General features: G+C 42.6%; 1 protein-coding gene and 1 pseudogene across 2 annotated transcripts in view; one reads left to right on the top strand and one right to left on the bottom strand.

Annotated features, from left to right (window-relative positions):
- The window catches only part of LOC139444120 (uncharacterized), a 9,163-nt gene extending 1,970 nt beyond the window's left edge, over positions 1-7,193 (top strand). The window contains exon 2 of one of the 2 annotated variants that reach the window (XM_071225022.1): positions 5,905-7,193. In XM_071225022.1, coding sequence (XP_071081123.1) covers positions 5,922-7,193 — 1,272 coding nt within the window. In that variant the 5' untranslated portion in view covers positions 5,905-5,921. Of the gene's footprint in view, positions 1-5,900 lie in introns of both variants that reach the window. The other variant, XM_071225023.1, reaches the window with a different exon arrangement.
- A 1,920-nt stretch (positions 7,194-9,113) lies between these two features.
- Positions 9,114-11,261, bottom strand: LOC139442234 (transcription intermediary factor 1-beta-like; annotated as a pseudogene).
- Positions 11,262-21,817: the final 10,556 nt, after the last annotated feature.

Here is a 21,817-nt window from a genome sequence, read left to right as displayed (position 1 = left end):
ACTACCATGCGACTACTACTATTATGACTACGACTACTACTGCTACGACTATTACTCCGCATATTTCGTCTCCTACGCATACTACGATTACGACATTTTCTACGACTACTACTGCTACTACGACTACTACGACTGCTATTAATGCTAGAGCTACTATAACTACCGATACTGTGGTCACGGTCACGCTGATTGGCAGATTGAGCTGTTCGCCATGTTGAGAGTAAACGAATGAAGCCTTCACACCTCCTTTTGTTCCAGGCGAGAAGATTTTCACAAGGATGTTGTTGATTGGAGTTGTGTAGGCAAACAAATGCCTAAAACGTCCAGGAATGATTTAGCTACACGAATTCTGGTCAAAACGTTCTAAGCCTAACAAACAAAACAAGCAATTGTGAAAGTGTTATCAATTTCTTTTCAAACACAATCTCCCTGATTTTAAATACACTTCTCATATCAATAGTGAAACTTTTCAATTCTAGTCAGAAAGAACCTTTGAGGTCATTGTTGTCGTCATAGCGCTTTCTGCGAAGGTATTTTTTCAGTTTAGGAAAAACAGATGGAAATCACTTGGTGCCAGGTCTGCCGAGTATGGGGGTTAAGGAAGCTCTTCGAACCTACATTGTGACACAACAGCCTTTGCAAGTCGAGAAGTGTGAGAAGAGGCATGGTCACGAAGTAGTAGAACTCCAGCGGTCAGCATTCCTCGCCTCTTTTCTTCAATATAATCTCTCAGGCGATGGAGCCAATCAGCACAGTTGGCACTGGTATTCGTCTTTTGACTCTCTAAGTAATCAACAAGGATCACACCCTTTGTATACAGTGGCCATGACTTTCTTCATTGATCTTGAATTTCTTTGGTGCTGAAAAAGGGTAATGGTGCCATTCCATTGATTCCGGGATCATATTGGTTGACCCATGTTTCATCACCCGTTTATAATCTCTGTTTGAATTCGACGAAATCCTCCTGAACTAGCCCTAAATGTTCCCTGGCAATGTCAGTTTAGAAGTTCAGAATTTTTGAAACTTTGGTAACCAACGAGCAGATATCTTATTCATCTGCAAATACTCATGAATAATAGTTTCAATGGATCCATGGCTCAGACCCGCGTCTTCCTCAAGTTCAACAATGGTAATACGTCTATCTGACAGTATAAGTTTTTCTATCTCCTTGGTTGTATCTTTATTGATGGAAGTTGAGGGACGTCCAGACCTAGGGTCATCATCAAGATAACTGCTGTTGTAGATATACAGCGGAAAACGTCAGGTTATTACGTTGACATGTCGCCGAAAAAGTGGAGCCGTTACGTGACAGGTATAGGGTCAATTGTGCACTCTGTGATAAAAGCATAAAACTTAGCACAGTTGTAGGTAATTACATTCCAAATATTTTCAGGTATAGGGCCACCAAAAGGAAATCCAGTATGGCCGCCATGGAGGAATGAAACTCTAGTACATCTCAAATGAACATATAGAAAAATAAACATTTTGGAATATATTTACGCAACACTACATCTGTAAAGTAAATAATTTTATCACAATAGAGAATAGGGAAAGGAGACACCAGGTGAGCGTATCCTGTTCAGTTGACACCAGGTGGCGTATCTTGTTCAGTCGACACCGGGTGGCGTATCTTGTTCAGTTGACACCAGGTGGCGTATCCTGCTTTGAGAAAGCTTAATGGTGGACATGGACGCGCTTATGACCGAAATGATGACCGATGTTTCGACTTGTGCCAGATGTTCCCGTGTTTCTACATGTGAACAATTGACTTGCCACTGCATGTATTTGTGACGGGTGGCACCGTTGGGACAGGACACGCTCACCTTTCGTGAACACCTGGTATCGTCACTATTTCAATAGTGACTCTTAAACACATGCTCATGACATCTATCTATCTATGTATCTATCTATGTATCTATCTATGTATCTATCTATGTATGTATGTATCTATCTATCTATCTAGCTAGCTAGCTATCAAACTATCTATATTACCTGATTTGTTTTTTCTCGTCAAAGGTTTATCTAATTGCTGTAAATATGAACATTATTATAGGTAACCTGCTTCAACACAAGTATAGACATATTATTTTGATCTTTTAAGCATAATGCAAAATTATTAAATTATTTAATAGTTAATTTGTCACAGTGCCTTCATGTGCTGCCGAGGTTGACAATTACACGTTCTCCAATAAAACGAACCCCGCTGGCGACACATGTTTTCGAAAAAAATGAAATTATTCACTTGTCAATAAATGGAAAAAGTAGTTCCGTCCATTCCAAGTGGAAATTAATTCAAACGTTGGTTCAAGATAAGGCATAGTTGACAAACAAATCTCCATTCCTGAAAAATAACGGAGCGTTCAAACAATAGAATGACGTCACAGATGTGTTTTAATAACGTCTGATATTACGTCGGGCTTTCCTTCCCACATACAGCTGTAACGTCGTGATTTAACCGAAATAATGTTCACAGCGGTGTTACAATCCAAACACACCCAAAGCCCAGTGCTTTCTTATGATCATATGATGTGTTTTGTCGCTTATATACATAGCATTTTAACAGACATTATCTGTCAGTCGACGAATGTGTACTGCGGTATTGGGAGGAAATCAATAAATAAGCTGGCATATGTCAGACTTGAATAAAAATCGAACATATGCGCGAGCCTGAATTGGTCCTTAAAGATAAGGGAATCACGTTTCGGCCTGGACTAAGGAATGTATGCACCAGTGTTAGGTATATGTAAACTTAATGGGTTATTGCAGATCTGATTTTAATACCGTTGGCGACAAGCACTTGGTGCATGTATATACCATGAGGTCAACCTCACCGGTTTCTTACATTTGGGTAGGGGAGAGGGCACGGGTGGCCATGTCGTCTAAGGCGCCGCGATTCGCTGTGCAGAGATGCGTCCCTTCGGCACGCCAGAAACCTATGAATCCCGGTTCTCCCCGATTATGTTTCCAGGTTTGTCTGCACCATACCCGTGCTCGTGGGTTTCCCTGAAGTGGTAAACGTCTGACCTGCATCACTTCGGGCTTTCCTCCCACATTAAGCCGACACGCCGTGATATAACTGGAATAATGTTAAATGCGGCGTTAAACCCAACTCACTCACCTTCATACATGGTCGAGTGAAATACTATGTGGCTGGAGACGTTCTGTTTGTGTATTTGTTTGTCTCTATGGAAATGTCAGAAAGACATTCACCATATGTTTCATACAATATTGTCATGTATAATTGCCTGTTTGTTGCATAACTGCTATGTCGTGGCAGCCTGTAAATAGTCCTGCCATGGCCAGATAACAACTGGTTGACGTTGTACGTCACACGCCGTCGGGTACGTCGTCATGCAGTCAGCCACCCGATCCAACGTTGTTACTGCTCACGACAAGAAGTAGTGTGGTAGGCACCCCGGTTAATACGTGGGCGATCAGCTAAAACACTATCAATAGAATCCAATGCACGAAACGGACGTTGCAGTCATTCCGTGTAGGGCTTGAAATAAACTAACACATACATGTACTGTTTACTGTGGTATTGAACAGTTTTTCAGTTGCATCACGGATGTTGGAGAAAAGCCTAAAATGATGACGGTCTTAAACGTTTAACACTTTAATGATTGAAAGTTTAATGAAAATCACTAGCACGTGCTGGGTAGTGTGCTCACAAAATAGGAGCATCAGCAGACCGATTCTGGGATCCGAACCCACGCATAAGGGACGCAACTCTTCCCAAGGCAAGAGAGTTAACTGACTATAAAAGTCCAGTTTCCACCATTGCCGAACAAGGCTGAAATTACTGGGCTCGATCGTAGCGCCACCAGTGGATGTTACCAGCTTTGTCCCTTCTAAGCCTCTCCTATAGACCAATCAGATTCCACCTCTCGTATCACTTGCGTTTGCTTCACACAAAATGGTGGCGCCCAGTCAAAACGATCTAATCGATAATCAAAATCTATATTGTGATAAAACGGATCTTACATCCCGAAATGCATCAAATCACGTGAGCACCTTGATTTAAAACCTGAAAAGATTTGGAAAATATCTGCTGACAACGAGTTTGCGGTGCACATGCTTTGCAAATCCTGCAATCGACCGAAATCTGCACGACAGTTTACGAACCGGATTTCGATTTCGGTGCGCGAATTTGATTGGACTATGCATAGACTCGTTAGTCCAGCCAAAATGTAACTCCATAATACCAGCCTAGTTCGGCAAGGGTGGAAACTGTACTTTTATAGTCAGTTACCTCCCTTGCCTCGGGAAGATGGGTGGGGTATGCAGAAGAATGTCATGACTGACTAGACTTGAGGTATTGACACATAAATCGTATTGCACTGTGTCGCAATATGGATAACTGTATTGCGATACATGTTGCCAATCGTATTGGGGCCCAAACTATATATATTTGTTCTGTTCAGGGGGTGCTGTTTCTTTCAATAATCAAGACTTCAGATTGCGAGATGTGTATGGATAAACGAGACAACCTATTACGTCATCAATATGGAACGTTAATGTGAACAGCTTGAAGAGTGTGCTGTTAACATGGTTTAGACAGGAAACCAGTCCATCCAAATGCCTCCAGATAGTAGATATCAATATAAATATATATTAGTTCTTTTGTGGCTGCGTCTAGTAAATATTGATACGCAAGGGTTGTATTGCATTATGTGAATTGCTGATGGTCGTATTGCAATATAATGTGACTAACACGACGCAGCAGCTCAGTGAGTGAGTGAGTGAGTTGGGTTTAACGCCGCTGTTAACAGTATTCCAGTTATATCACGGCCTGTCAGCTTAATGTGGGAGGTCAGCCCGAAGTGATACAGGTCTCTTACGTTAACCACTTCGGTGAAACCCACGAGCACGGGTATGTTGCTGACAAACCTAGAAACATAATCGGGGCGAACCGGAATTCGAACCGCCAATCATAGGTTTCTGGCGTGCCGAAGGGACGCAACTCTGCACAGCGAATCGCGGCGCCTTAGACGACTCGGCTACCCGTGCCCTCTCCCCTACCCAAATGTATCAAACCGGTGAGGTAGAGCTCATGGTATATACATACACCAACTGCTTGTCACCAACGGTATTAAAATAGGATCTGCAATTACCCATTAAGTTTACATATACCTAACACCTTGTTGGTTGTGTGTCATTGTACACCTACAGAGTGGGTCGTGGTTCATGCTATAAACCACTGGCTGTCTGCTCCAGACGCAACTACTGACAGACGTTGTTATAACTCAAAACGTCAAAATATCCGACGTAAACGCGATTACACGCAGAAACAAATTCCGTAAAAGGCAAAATAGTGATGACTGTCGGTTCAATGACATCAGTTCTTTACTGTTGAGGTGAGGTGAGGTGAGGTGAGGTGAGGTGAGGTGAGGTGAAATTGGGTTTAACGTCGCGTCAAAACTTATATAGCGACGTGCATGTACGTGTGTGTGCTTGAACTAGTCCGGACTGATGCAGATTTATAGTGCTAGCCCACTGAGATACCATGCTTCAGTTTAACATGAACACCCCAAACAGACACAGTATACTGACTCCGAGCCGACCATTCCTTGTTTCAGCCCCTTAATGCCGAGCCCCAGATAGGGTAACAACAAGTACCATCTTTTAACGTCTTTTGATATGACACGGCCGGGGATCAAAAACCCCGGACCTTCCGCTCTCCGGGCGGGCGCTCTACCACTAGACCACGGAGGCGGTCTTCTTTTCTGGTTGCACCCGCCATAAAAAGTAAATGTTTGATTGCTGCCTTCAATCATTGACTGCCAATAGTATTACTGACATATAACACACACAGTCCGATACACATTGTTTTAGATACAATTCTGTGAATGATGTTTCTGTGAACATAATAGATTCAATACAATATTGTTTGTTTACAGGTAGTCTAGGTCGCCGACGCGATGGGGTGTAGCGGAAGCACGGCCGCCGCCGTGGCCACTCGGACAACAAACACCAACAGCTACAATGGCTACAATGACCACGCGGCTTCGAGTCACATGACCAAGGATCAACAACAGAATGGAATGCAACAACACTCTCACAACCTTCAACAGATTGTACCCCCAGATACGCAAACCCACAGCGTCCACAATCAAAATGTACTTCACAGCGATCAATGCCATGATGTGCACCAACACCAGATTCAACCAGTGCCGTATGGAGCTGCTCGTGAGCAGACGACAATCAGAGACGACGAGGAGAAAGAGCTGGAAAAGTTCCGTAGACTTCAGCCGTATTCACGCAGACTGATCAGCCATCACAACAGAGATATAGGCTGGGTGGAATGGGCGGTGTTTGGAAAGAGAGTCTACGATTGCAGCAGGGTCAGGAACAATACCACCTTCCTAAATATGATTATTCAAAGGAAGATGGAGCACTACCCTTCTCTATATCTGGACTTTGAGGACACGGACACGTGGAGGAAAAATGCTCCTCTGCTGATGCAGAGTGCTGGATTCTGTAAGGTTGAAATACATCATGCATTGGCACCCTATGTGCTAGGGAGGGTTGAGGAGGTGCAGCTGTCGGAGTATTGGTGTGACGTCAGGAAAGATATTGTGGGCCTCGATCAGGAGTTGAGTGAAGCAGAGGACATATCTCCCTACGAGCAAGAGTTACTGGCACAGGTCAAGAGATGGCTGGTGTCGTACAGAGATATTGACCCACAGGAGCATTGGCAACGGCTTGGTGACCCCAATGGACTTCCGTTTCCGTTACCTGAAGACATTGCGCAGAAGCCCGATGTTTTACGGATGTGGATTATAGAGTGGGAGCAGTTTGATACTGCAGACGCAGAACTCCCTCTCGGAGAACTGACGGAACTGTCGGATAAAACCAATGACTTGGAAGCTCATGGGGTGTTTGCTCAAACGTTACGGCCATTTGACGTGACGGAAGATTTGAAGTTTGACGATCCCGAATGGGAGATGTTGCCTGTCGGTGTCATTGCTAATGACGTCACAATCCCACATCAAGATGAAATAAATAAACAAAGAGATAAAAGAACTGATTTACAAGACACTAAGCGAATGAGTAGCAGACAAAAACAGTTGGCGCAGTATTTCATCGACAAATATGAGTGGCAGCCTGAAAAGCTCACGTCATATTTACAGTGGGCAGATGTGATGAAAGATGGTGACTTAAGATTTGCCGCATTGTGCGAGCAGTCTTGATGACTTCATTGTTATAAACAGTGATAAACACGAAGTCCCTTATCTGGAGCAGAGATTTATATAGACACATTGTTTATAGTGAAATTCGGTACATCCGAATGGCACAATTAAGAGATAAACATTTTGGTGGTGTCATTGAGTATTCGGAAATATCATTAGGAACCGACGGCGTTAGCCGGAGGTTTCAAATACTAACCTTTCCAGGAAAAATGATATCAGTAATTATCCGCAGCACTCTCTTCCAATGTGAACTCTCAAAGTTGGGAGAGTTTGGTTTAACGCCTCTTTGAACGGTAGGAGGAAAGTCTAGAGTGATTCCGACGTTTACCACCCACATACGATCACAACTGTCAGAGAGAATGGTCATAACTCTGGAATGATATGATGACACGCTGGAATACCATTGCTTCATGAGTGAGTGAGTTAATATGGTTTTACGCCGCTTTTAGCAATATTCCAGAAATATCACGGCGGGGGACAACAGAAATGGGCTTCACACATTGTACCCATGTCGGGAATCGAACCCGGGTTTTCGGCGTGACGAGCGAACGCTTTAACCACTAGGCTACCCGACCGCCCTTCATGATGCAATGAACGATGCCAAATGCTTTCATAATGTTGAATGTTGAAGGAAACCCAACTGAACCGAAGTTGTTCTAATAAATTTTGATAAAGTATTTATCAGTGTGACATGCATTTCGAAACGCCGGGTGGCACGTTTTCTTAATGTCTGTATACCTATAATTTTACCTGCAAACTACAGGTTCATATGGTCGTGTATTGTTGCTACAACTGTTGTGAACATAAGAAAAATTCCACAAGAAATCAACGATTTCATTTGTTGAGCTTCCAGTATTTGTCACAACCACTATTACAGCAAGAACCTTGGAATTGATAGGTTTATTTGCATTGCTGAAAATGAAGTTTACATCTATTTTTATTTTTTTAGTACTGAGAATGAGTCAGTGAGTTGGTAGGGCAATATCACGGCGGGGGACACTAAAAGGGGGCTTTACACATTGTATCCATGTGGGGAATCGAACCTGGGTCTTTGGCGTTACAAGCGAACGCTTTAACCACTAGGCTACTCCACCGACCCGTACTAACAGAAATGATGTTATTGTAGTGATGGTTATACCAGATAGTCCTGGTCATATACCAGTGCCTCAATAGTTAATAGGCTCCCTATTTATATTTAACCTTTTTCATATAAATACCAAATAATATAAAAGGATATAAGGATACACTGACACCGGCGTCTGACACCAGACCGGAAGGTCATGGGATGTAAACTTTATGAAAGGGGGATAACTAATTTTTTTAAGGGCGGACCTTTAGAAAAGTTGAGTTTTCACGTTGAAATCCTCGCTTTCTCTGTGGGACACATTTAGTCCGCTCGTACAATTGACCCCTGGCGCCAGCACTCTCGGTGCGAGGGACACACAATGCGAAAGCATAACTCAATGGTGGGACAAGACGAATTTTCACCGAATAAAAGGTTTGATGTTGGTTGGTTGGTTTGTTGTTTAACGCCGCACTCAACAATATTCCAGCTGTATGACGGCGGTCGGTAAATAATCGAATTTGGACCAGACAATACAGTGATTAATATCATGAGCATCAAACCACGCAATCAATGACATCAACAAAATCAGCGAGCCTGACTACCCGATCCCGTTAGTCGCCTCTTACGACAAGCATTGTGTAATCAATTCCTTATTGTGAGTAAGAACAATTCTCATCTCAGCTTCCATGGGCTGAATAGTGAGCAAAGAGTCGCAGTCCCTGTGGTAAAGAATACTACATATGTGGCATATTGCTTTATGCAGTCTCTGCAGCAGGAATCCACGACTGCATTGGGTTTTGTGCACATGGGTCTCTGCTATCTGGTGGGTTTCATGGCTCCACCAAGGTCAGCAATCACGTGGTTTGAATCACGTCCATGGCTTTCTGTGAGGCCTGTCGGATCCGTGACTGTATTTTGTATTAGTTGTGGCTGACCTTATCAATCTGTGATTTGTGTTGTTGACGTGATCTGCCCGTTTCGCCAAAGCTCTGTGTAATCAATCCCTTTTTGTGTGTAAGAACTCTTCTCATCTCAGACATCATGGACTGAATAGTGACCACAGAGTCGCATTTCCTGTGGTATAAGACACAACACTTGGGGCATATTGCTCTATTACAGTGTCTGCAGCAGAAATCCATGACTTCGTTGTGTTCCGTTGTGTTCTAGTGACCTTCACTGCTCCACCAAGGTCAGCAATTACGTGGTTTGACGTAGCAGGAAGCGACGCATGCATCCTGACACATCTCTCACAGAGCGGAACACCACAGTCTTGACAGAAGGAGATGGCTGGACTTCTGTCTTCAAGTGTCTGGCAGGAGTACCAATAGTCTTCTGTATCTGAACACAACAAACTTAAAGTGCTTACAAAGTTACTTACATTTGCATGTACTCTATGCTATTCACACACATTAAACTACTCGATAACGTAATCGGTCACTCACTGTTACAACAGATTACATGAACAGTGAAACCTCTCAATTTGGAAACCTTTGACAGCCTCTGCCTGAATACATCACACTGATAAACTATTTTTGTTAAGAATATTTTTAAAAAATTGGAAATGAACACGATGACTGGGAAGGGTTTGTGGTAGGTTGGAAGGGTGTGTTCCGGTTCGGTTGGGAGGGTGTGTTCCGGGTGGGTTGGGAGGGTGTGTTCCGGGTGGGTTGGAAGGGTGTGTTCCGGTTCGGTTAGGAGGGTGTTTTCCGGGTGGGTTGGGATCTTGTGTTCCGGTTCGGTTGGCAGGGTGTGTTCCGGATGGGTTGGAAGGGTGTGTTCCGGGTGGGTTATGAAGGCTCGGTTCGGGGTAGGTTGGGAAGGTGTGTTCCGGGTGGGTTATGAAGGCTGGGTTCGGGGTAGGTTGGGAGGGTGTGTTCCGGGTAGGTTTGGAGGGTATGTTCCGGGTGGGTTATGAAGGTTGGGTTCCGGGCAGGTTAGGAGGGTGTGTTCCGGGGCGATCAATACGAAAGTTGTAGGGATTGGTTTGATGGTCCTAGGGATGAGGATGAATGGCTAGAGGATGGATTGCACACTTGAAAGGTCATTTTTGGGGTGTGAGTTCCTATTTAGAAACAAATATTGCATGTTTATTAACATGTACGAAACCTAATTTCTTTTGTCAAATATTTGACAGATTGTGTTGGTTTTCATCTTAAGCCTTAAGCCTTGTAATTCAAATATGTATATGGGATATCTTATATTGGTAGGACACTTGTTTAACACATTTAACTGATTTTTACATCTAACCCCCCGAACCTTGCTACATACCACCTTGCTATTTCCCCCACAGGCTAGAGTGTCCAGAAGTCCCTGTATGAGGAAACTGGGCTTGATCTGTTTCACCCACTCCTCCACTGGTCTGTCAGGCCTGGGAACTCGGGTCATCTGTAGACAGTAGGGACACGGGATGGACTTGGCTCTGATGGCGTCTTGTCTGGTCTTCAGGAATTTCCCCAGGCAGCCCTTACAGAAGGTGTGGCCACAGGTCAGAGTACAGGGGTCTTTGTGTCCCTCCATGTACACCGAGCAGGTTAGGAAATTGTCATTCAGACTCTCCAGTGTTCGTGCTGCTTAGCCATCTGAAACAATAGAGTCACATTTAGTTGCAATTTGTTATGCTTGTTTCTTTGTTGTTTAACGACGCACTCAGCAATATTCCAGCTATATGACGGCGGTCTACACATAATGGAGCCTGGACCAGACAAGCATCAACCAAGTCAGTGAGCCTGACTACCCGATCCCGTTAGTCGCCTATTACGACAAGCATAGTCGCCTGTTATGGCAAGCATGGATTGCTTAAGACCTATTCTACCCCGGATCTTCACGGGTCTAGTTGGTATTGTGGGCATTACAGTCAGTCGGTGGTTCTGTAATTGGTAAGTCCTTCACGTCAGTTCAGAATCTTTCACAGGAAACCTAAGGAAACGTAAAAGGTATTCAAATGTTTTTGTACTCATCCTCATTATATAGTATCTGTCGGCCTCGATTTGACATGTTGACATTTTGTCGATGATACTGTCAAACCAAGTATGACAATTGACATTTTTTACACTTCGTCACGTGGCTTGAAATGTATACGTGAGTGAGTGAGTGAGTATGGTTTTACGCCGCTTTTAGCAATATTCCAGCAATATCACGGCGGTGGACACCAGAAATTGGCTTCACACACTTTACCCATGTTGGGAATCGAACCCGGGTCTTCGGTGTGACGAGCTAACGCTTTAACAACTAGGCTACCCGACCACCCCTAGAATGTATACGGCGAAGAGCTGGATATCACATGCCACTCATCCCGATATCAACAAGGTCAGTAAGCCTAGACAAACTGTGACAATTTGGCCATGCTGATACCATCAACAATTATCGTAAGAATGCAACAGCTCTCGTTCTTATCATTGTCAACATATGCTGCTGTCGCCGTGCTGTCACAGTGTCATAATTTAGCAAGCGAGTCTGGCCGCCATGTTGTGACCATGGCCACCTGTTAACTCCCAGTGCAGGAGTAGCACACGACTTAATACAAAATCCACTGGTCTTAGATCGTTTCTGTGATAATAAAGTAATATTTAAATATATCCGGCCCATAAGGTTGTCAATAGACTGTAAATGTATATTATATTTAAAGAAATGACTTGTGATATCTTTGTTTGGTCATAAGGATTATCAAATCATGTACATGAACCAGACAAACGTTCTGGTGCAGTTCGTAATAGCCATAGTCATAGAAGTAGTAGTAGTAGTAGTTGTAGTTGTAGTGGGAGAAGTAGTAGTAACAGTAGTAGTAAAAGTAGTAGTAGTAGTGGGAGAAGTAGTAGTAGTAACAGTAGTAGTAATAGTAGTAGTAGTAGTAGTAGTAGTTGTAGTAGTAGTAGTAGTAGTAGTAGTAGTAGTAGTTGTAGTAGTAGTAGTAGTAGTAGTAGTTGTAGTGGGAGAGGTAGTAGTAACAGTAGTAGTAATAGTAGTAGTAGTAGTAGTAGTAGTTGTAGTAGTAGTAGTAGTAGTTGTAGTGGGAGAGGTAGTAGTAACAGTAGTAGTAATAGTAGTAGTAGTAGTAGTTGTAGTAGTAGTAGTAGTAGTTGTAGTGGGAGAGGTAGTAGTAACAGTAGTAGTAATAGTAGTAGTAGTAGTAGTAGTGGGAGAAGTAGTAGTAACAGTAGTAGTAATAGTAGTAGTAGTAGTAGTTGTAGTAGTAGTAGTAGTAGTTGTAGTGGGAGAGGTAGTAGTAACAGTAGTAGTAACAGCAGCAGTAGTAGTAGTAGTTGTAGTAGTTGTAGTAGTAGTAGTAGTAGCAGTGGTAGTAGTAGTAGCAGCCGTAGCAGTTAATGAACCAATAATTGAATGTACCATCACACTGTGAAATCATAACCTCGGCAGCATATGTATACAATCTCTTTCTGAAATACGTCTCTCGAAATGCACTATTTGATTCACTTCCGAGTTCCTGATTCCAGTGTAATACAAGCAGATTTTCCTTGGACCTCAGCATTAAATTACAATGTCGTCTGTATTCGACATATAGTATACAACTGTATGCTTGAAATTCCATTTAGTGTAACGCGGGGAAATATGAGGTTCCCTTGACAACACGCTCTCCATTCACCATCAGTTGAGTCAATCCGTATGGAGCTGTGCACCCTAAGCCTCCTTTTCGATCCAAGATGGCGAGAGTGCGGAAAATGTCAATAGATCATTTCGTCAGTGTCTCCACAAAATCGCATACTTAATAATAATTACGTCAGTGAAAGATTCAGTCAGGATTAGAAAATGATACCGAGGACGTTCCACGTGTTTCTGAGAACTAAAACACGTGCGGAAAGGCAATCGTGCCAAGAATCCTCATTAATCAATATCTCCGTTGGTCGGCGATACTGAAAGCAGAATGTCCTTGTCCCGTATTGGCTATAATTCATCCATTTTGAGGGCTGGTTCGGCAACATAACGCACCGTTGAGACGTTGTCACTCCAGTCTTCGATATAGCAACAACCTTGGGTCTCTTCTCGTCTTGACCGCCTCCGTGGTCTAAAGGTAGAGCGTCCGCCCGGAGAGCGGAAGGTCCGGGGTTCGATCACTAGACCACGGAGGCGGTCTCTACGTTCATGAAGGTCAAGTTCATCATATGAGCGTAATTCCAAACGTCAGTCTACTTCAGAATCAAAACGGACAACATTTTTATTGAAATTTGATTAATGATCTGAACGGTGGGGCAGCCCAGGGTGTGCTTGCCGTGTCCCAGAGCCGGGGTATGTTTGCCCAAGATGGTGTTCTGTATGAAGCGCATGTCTAATATTTCCACCTGGATATTGTCGCAGCGTTGTAAGAGCGGCGTAAAACGATACTCACACACTGATTATTGCTCGTACGCAGCTTGTGAGCAGGTGTTACTATGCTTGATAACATCAACGTTCACATGATGTACAGAACCAGCAACCTGTCTCTGTCTGTGGTGCGCCATTAACACAAACAAATTAAAGCCGGCTGTTACTACCACGTATATTCGTTAATTAAAATATTCGTTGTTGAATTACGATAGCGCATGGAGTTATAGTTGGATATAAAATTAAAAGAGACGATACGTCATTGTAATCAATGAGGTTGAGATGACATATTTATATTTTACGTTTTAATTTTGATATCAAAAGAAATACAGTATGGTTATCTTGAGATACAGATGCTGTTTTTTCAATGTAGATATGTAGATATAATAGCGCTAATTTGAGTTCGAAACCGGGGTAAAGGTAGTTGTTGTGATTTGAAACCTTTGACTGACAAACCCGAATCAAATATTTTCTAAATTTATAGAAGAATTTGTGAACGAAAACAGGACGGTGTTTAAGGGATAAGAATAAGACTTGATTGGGTTTGGGCTGCCAATTAGCCACAGCCCAGAACCCCCCTTTAAAAGTGCCTGCCAATATATTAGTAGTATATGTCGGTCGCTCCTGAAACAGAAACCACAGCATGGCTTCAGATTGATTAATTCAACACTAACATGTGTCACGAAGTAAATACACACAGTCGACATTAATTCGCAGTTAAATCAGCTGCTTGAATAAAAGGTATGAAAAAGTGATCATGTCATCTCCAAGATCAAGGTACAATATTATATGATGAGTCTTGTAAACTTATTATTTGCTACATCATTTGCATCATCAACATGCTTATGATGAAGTCGGTATCTTTGAACTATGTAAATGGTTTTGTCGCTTTTAATTTCCTTACAAAACACAAGTCAGCTAAAACAACGGAGCTGAATGCATATTGTGTTCTCTATGAACACGTGACCTTACCGAAGGCCAACAAAATTCATCCACAAAGGGAGATAATCTGATTCTGAGTTTCGAGAAGGTTAGTCAATGTTTTATCCAATAAATACGTTGCACGTGATTCCACTTCATTTGTTTGTGCTCTCATAAACCTTCCAGCGGTCTACTGTTTTCTGATTGGCTGAGACTTTGGTGGGCGGGGCTTGGGGTGTATTTTTGGGCTGAACGAGGTCACTGATTTCGTGCTATCATCTACAGTTGTTTAAGGTCATGATTAAGTAGGCAGTCTGTGAAGATATTATTGTTGTCTTATTTATTAATAAATGAGTTAACCTCCATAAAGCAAAACCATATTTAAGTCAATTCCAAATTATCTTGTTAAGAAGGAAAGTGAGGGAAAACGTATAAAATGTTAACCCAAGAGGAAAACTTCATCATCTTGTTCAGATGATGTAATATAATTAATTTGAGACGATTCTGATTTCGTCATATAGTCTTATTCGTGCCACTTCAGTCCCACTTTCCAGTGCTAAATATGATTGGACTATCGCACATATCGATAGTGTTGAAAGCACCAGTAAAATATTTCAGGCGTGGAAGACTCCTCGTTCAATCAGTTCTATTTGAGATGGCTGTCCCTAATACACACTCATCGGCTACCAACGAAAGCTTACACTATGTTACACTGCAGGGTGCACAAAAAGATTTATTTGGGTATCAATCATAAAAAAGTCAGTATGAGGCTCGGGGGCACGGGTGGCCCCGTCGTCTAAGGTGCCGCGATTCGCTGTGCAGAGTTGCGTCCTCTGGACACGCCAGAAACCTATGATTGTGAGTTCGAATCCCGGTTCACCCCGATTATGTTTCTAGGTTTGTCAGCACCATACCCGTGCTCGTGGGTTTCACCGAAGCGGTAAGCGCCTGAGACCTGTATCACTTTGGGCTTTCCTCCCACATTAAGCTGACACGCCGTGATATAACTGGAATACTGTTAAAAGCGTCGTTAAACCCAACTCACTCACTCACTTAACGTGAGACTTAAAGATAACTCCTCTCAAGAACGACATGCAATATTGAACGAATGCTCCAAATATTATAGTTATTCCAGGGATGTACATCATTTATATCATGGAACTTATGTTACAAATGATAATGTATAAAATAGTGTTATATGGCAGTGTATTTAATTGTTTAACAGTGATTGTAGCTGAGTTGCATTATTTCAGTTGAGATTCGGTAGACGCTCGTTGCGTTGTTTGTGGGCAGTGACCAATCGTCAGAAGATTACCATATTTGAATGCTGGTGTGGTGTGTTGACTTCTGTTGATAGTATGTTATAGAAACATATGGGAAGTGCAGTTGTCTTGTAGTGCTGCGGTGAGGGCACGGTATGGATACTTCCAGTAGCTTGTTAAGGTGTATATATAGTGGAACAGGGCCCGATCTACGTGTCTCTCACACATTTCGTATCACACGCTTTTCGGAACCAGCTTTCATGTGAGGATTGCTCATCATCTCTCGTTTGTGAGGACGCGGGAAGCACTATATTTCCTTGTGTATCGGAAGTAGTCTTGTGACGGTAGGTCTATACACTCTTCAGAGTGTTGTACCTGTGCAGACAGAGGTTTTTCTATTTCCTTTGACACTGTTTCTTTTGCTATCAGTTTCAAATAGCTTGTCCTAAGTATAGCGCAATCGCAACAACTGTGGTAGATTGATAACCGTCAATGGCTAATAGGTATTCATATTTGCATCTCTCACCATCCGTGAAGATCCGGGTAGAGTAGGTTCTCAGCAACCCATTCTTGCCGTAAAAGGATCGGGTTGTCAGGCTCGCTGACTTGGTTGATGCATGTCATTGTATCCCAATTGCGTAGATCGATGCTCATGATGTCAATCACTGGATTGTCTGGTCCAGACTTGATTATTTATAGCTGGAATATTTCTGAGTGCGGCGTTAAACAACAAACAAACAAACTTAAAAAACATAACAGAAAAAGAAAAAAATGGAAGAAACAAATACATGAACCTGAAACTCGGCAGTGAAAAAATGAAATGAACAATATGAGAAATATACAAATGTGTGCACATTTGTCCAGACATTTGACAGTGGTGTTATTCTTAGCAAGAGCCGGATAACTGAACTATTTTGTAATTTTCACCATTTTCATTTCTGTTCTGGGATTCAAGCCAATGCCTTGCTATATTAGTTTTAGTGAACACTGATGGTTAAACAGGAATTTGCATCCAATTTCTAATTAATCTTTCAATTTAAGAAGTTATTTTGATTTGAGAAAGTGCTACATTTTCCACTTGGGTTATTTGCTGACCTATTTTTCAATCACTGTGTCAATCACGTCCTACAGATTTCGAGAGGAGTTTTTCTTAATACATTTTCAGCATCAAAAGACTCAATTGCATCACTGTATACATTCTGAAAAGTCCCAGGCGTGTAAATATTGACTCTGAAGGGAAGCAAACATTCCCGGGATAGTGGTTAGTACGTGGTTGACTTTGCTCTGTGAGTGCCTCAATGTACCAATTACACTACTCTGTGACCTTTTATATTCCAGTCAATATTCCAGTGACTCTTTTATATCTTTCCGCCCATCAGCCAATCGGAATAAGAAGACGGTTTATTGCCATCGATTTCCGGTTGATTGTAAGACGAGAACCGGAAACCGAGGACGAATTTGGAATGATGGTCCTTTAAATACAGGCCGTTGGTAATCTCTCGGGAAGTCTGATCACTGATGTGATTAAGCTGGTATTGATGGTTTTGTGGTCAGAAGACATGTGGCTTGGGTAAAGGGAAATGACGCGAGGGACAGTACAGTGAGATAAACTTTAACTCCATTCAGGCGCAGATGCCATTGATAGTTTTTTGAGTGAAGCCAGTTGATATGTGTGGTCATGTTTCCTCTAACCTTTAACATCGTGTTAGCACGGATATGTAAATATATTTGTTGAAACTGCTGAATCTTAACATGAACGTATTTAGATGTACATTACGTATAATAACAAAACCTACGCGTAAGCATAGATAGTTTACCAGATTCACCGGCCAGAAGGCGTTTAAGAAAATTAGAATCAGTTTGACTAGAATGAACAAGCCATCAACTAAAGGCTTCTAATCCCGAAAATCCTGGAAAAATAAATTTGTGCCCCGGTTGTCCAAATATGGATAGATTGCTCATGCGACATCCGGGATGTTCTTTAGAGTAATGTGTCGGGGTAAAAAAACATTATTTGGCTCATCCGTTCAGAACAATAAAAATGTATGTCTTGATGGTATGGCTTAAGTAATAGTCTGTCTCAAACAATAACACAGCGTCCTTACCTAAAACATTAAATGGTCGGCGACTTTGAAGTACCCAAAGACTGCAGAGATGAATCACTTAATGTCTTCGGGTAATTCGTACTGGTATCTCAGTCATGGGAAAAACAGATCGTCGGTGAAAAATGTATTAAAACCTAGCCCTAATCTAATACACAATAATGAGTCAGTGAATGAAAGTTGTATATCGCCGCAATAGTTCAGCAATATCATGGCGGCCTGATGATGTTCGAATCTGGTCAAAGCAAACCAGTGATTGATAGCATAAGCATTGTCACGGTGAGATACAATCAGCCACAACTCGATATGGTCGAGTCATACGTCAAGCATCAGTACTACCCTGGGGTGTGTGAGTATGATTTAACGACGGTTTTAGTAATATTCCAACAATATCACGGTGGGGGACACCAGAAAAGGGCTTCCCAAATTGTACCCATGTGGGAAATCGAACCCGTGCTTTCGGCGTGAAGAGCGACCGCTTTAACCACAAGGCCACCCCACCGCCCAAAAGAAATGTCCAAGTTGGCAGTGATGACACCAGGTGTTCCAGCAACTGACGGACACATCGTGCCCTGCCTCGCTCTGTTTGGAACCCCATCCATGGTGACAGCAACTTCCCAGCGGACGGATCTGATGCTACAACTTCATAGCACCCATTGGTTCCTGTCCTTATTTGTAACCACAGTGTACTGGACAAACCACGCCTGGCCCATTCGAGCTCACGTCTATGGTTTGACCATCGTGACCCCAATTACAACTGCTCGGTCATCCGCGCATGATGGACAGTGGTCAATTGAGGACGTAGACATTCCTACAATGACAACGCCTCCTTAGGTCGTTGACTTGATATACCAAGATACACCAGTATAATAAATACGTCGAGAACAGTTTGCTCCGGTCGGCCCTCAGACGGTAGCTAATGCTGTTAATGGGATGGTATTGATCCGATAGACACAGCAACTTAAACTGACCACTTGACCACTGATGTATTTGATAGTAACTAAGTAAGTTGGCTGGGTCAGGACACGTCGCTTCACGGATACAATGTTTCCATTCCGTGCTAGATTAACAACGATGGAACTGCTTTGCACGTAACGAATTAATTGAATTCTGAGAAATACACTGCCGAGCAAAAGAAAGTGTACACCCATGTCAGATGGTGGCCAAAATAAAGAAGGGTAATTCGAAGGTGATGTATGTAAACTGGATGAGTGTTACGTCGTGTAATAATATTTTAACATCACCTGACGATGGTTCTTCATCAGAGTGCTATACGTTTAGGCATATTACAATGGTCGTAGGTACATACTCTTCACACCCTGTGCATGTTTAGTAAATAAAAGCTACAAAAACATTTCCACAATCATAACAAATCTCTGTCAAAATCAGAGTCGATCGAATCCGACTATATCATACGCATCCTCACAAACACATGCAAAGGCAAGGCAACTGTGCACCTGAGACTACAGCTTCATACGACCCACCCTTTCTTATCCTGTCATCGTCAATGCTCCAAGGTCATACATGCTTCTCCATATACCACGGCTGTATGGTGGTATGAAGTAAATGTGATTTAAGTTTTAAAGTAATCAGAACATCAGAAACCTGAAACAATCTAAAGAAGCCAGTCGGTTCCCCTAAGGCTCGCATACAGCACCCCGAAGAGAACACTGTTCCTTATCTCTACCTTCGGGTCAGGAAAAGTCAGTTAACGACTTCAGGTATAAATATATCTCCCAGACCCGTGAAGATTCCGGGGATTAATAGGTCTTCAGCAACCCATGCTTGCCTTAAAAGGTGAATATGCTTGTCGTAAAAGGCGACTAACGGGATCGGCTGGTCAGGCTCGCTGACTTGGTTGATTCATGTCATCGATTCCAATTGCGTGGATCGATGATCATGATATTAGTCACTGGACTGTCTGGTCCACACTCGATTATTTACAGACCGCCGTCATATAGCAGGAATATTGCTGTTTGCGGCGTTAAACAACACACAAACCAACCAACCAAGGTATATTCTCCACTTCAGATCCTCCTGATATTCCTCAAGGAAAGGGTGTTTCCAACACTCCGTATTCAGATACAGTCTCTTCAGTCGTATGTACAACGTCTGTAACGTAGCAACACTGACCACCAGTCCAACTGATGGACGCCCAGAGTAGTAAAGATTATCATAACTCCAACATCGTGACACATATGGATTGTCTGCTTTGACCTCGAACATCATTAACAAGTGCTCGAACTCACGGAATATATTGACTGCATTAACCTTTCTGGGGATATGGCAGGAGGAGATGACAAGCCGAGAATGGAAATAGTGTATGTGTTAATAAACCCTTCTGGAACGTAATGTCTGGCTCGTTTCTACAATACTTAATGAATCAAGACTCAAATACCATGTTCCGCGGTGACAAAATCACCCATAGTGTAGCTCTTGGTCAATACTGAAACCGTAAGGAAAGAACTGAGCTCACTATTTCGGTAGAACAGATACATTGACCTGAGACTCGACCTTCTCGCTCAGGGGATTCACCACGCTACGTATTAACATTAAAAGAGCATGGGTTCCATGTATACTGCTATTTGTTCCGAACTGACTCAGCTATTACCAATAAAGCTTACATTGGTTACATAAATTGCATTCAAACCAATAACAGTGATTGGTGTGGAACATTTTTGGGGTACTCTCATCCTTGGTATTGAGGTGAGGGTGAGTTCACGCTTGTGTTGTTGAGCTGATCATGTCTTATTGGTATCAGAGACCGGTACTGTTGACTTTCAGATGGGAAAGTATTTGTAACATTGTACTGCACTAAGTCTACCTGTTACAGGAATTCACATTAAAGTCAAAAAAAAAGAAAAAAAAAGAAAAAAAAGTCCTTTGACATAGTCCGTCCTTACAAACTGAAATATAGAGGCTCTTTGAAACACGGTTTAGCATCTTCTTTTTAGGTTAAACCCCATTGATTAAGTTATGGTATTAATCTATGTTCGGTTTAAAACCTGAGATTTTCCTGATAATATACTATATGATTATATCACTTTAACTTGATGTTTAATTTTTACTACGGTGCCTGTGTATATATTCTTGCAGATTGCTGAGGTGTTGATATTTCTTCATTCGTTTGCCTTCTCTCGGTCTTTAATTGATGAGATATGCGTTTTACATCGGCGAGGTGGTGAACGTGTCAGACAACAATCTTCACTTACTTTTAACATGAACGAGGATAAATGGAGCTTATCCCGGCAACTCAGTGATTGCTGCCAAGAGCAACGCAATTGGTGATGCGATGCCACACAATCAACCCGCTTCAGGGTATACATTAACTCTTTGTTGGCTCTTACGACAAGCATGGCCTACTGGAGACACGCATGGGGTACAAGGAGACAGGAATGGGGTACTGGAGACATCCATGGGGTACAAGGAGACATACATGGACTACTGGAGACATGCATGGGGTTCTTGAGACATGCATAGGGTACTGGAGACAAGCATGGGGTACTGGACAAAGGTATGGGGTACTGGAGACATCCATGGGGTACGGGAGACAAGCATGGGGTACGGGCGACAAGCATGGGGTACGGGCGACAAGCATGGGGTACTGGAGACACGCATGGGGTACTGGAGACAAGCATGGGGTACTGGAGACAAGCATGGGATACTGGAGTCAATCATGGGGTACTGGAGACACGCATGGTCTACTGGAGACAAGGATGGGTTACTGGAAGCAATCATGGGGTACTTGAGACAAGCATGGTCTACTGGATTCAATTATGGGCTACTGGAGAAAAACAAGGGCTACTGGAGACAGGCATGGGTTACTTTAGACACGTATTGGCAACCAGAGGAAAGATAAGATTTCGCTAACATCTCAGAAAGAGTTAAATTTGAAAACAGCCAAATAAACCAGGAATGCAGACGTGTTATAATAGTACGTTTGAACTCAAAGAACAG

The sequence above is a fragment of the Haliotis cracherodii genome, unplaced genomic scaffold, assembly GCF_022045235.1.
Source record: "Haliotis cracherodii isolate W230 unplaced genomic scaffold, xgHalCrac1.p SCAF_5, whole genome shotgun sequence".
Classification (NCBI taxonomy): domain Eukaryota; kingdom Metazoa; phylum Mollusca; class Gastropoda; order Lepetellida; family Haliotidae; genus Haliotis; species Haliotis cracherodii.
This window is presented reverse-complemented; position numbering and strand designations above follow the sequence as displayed.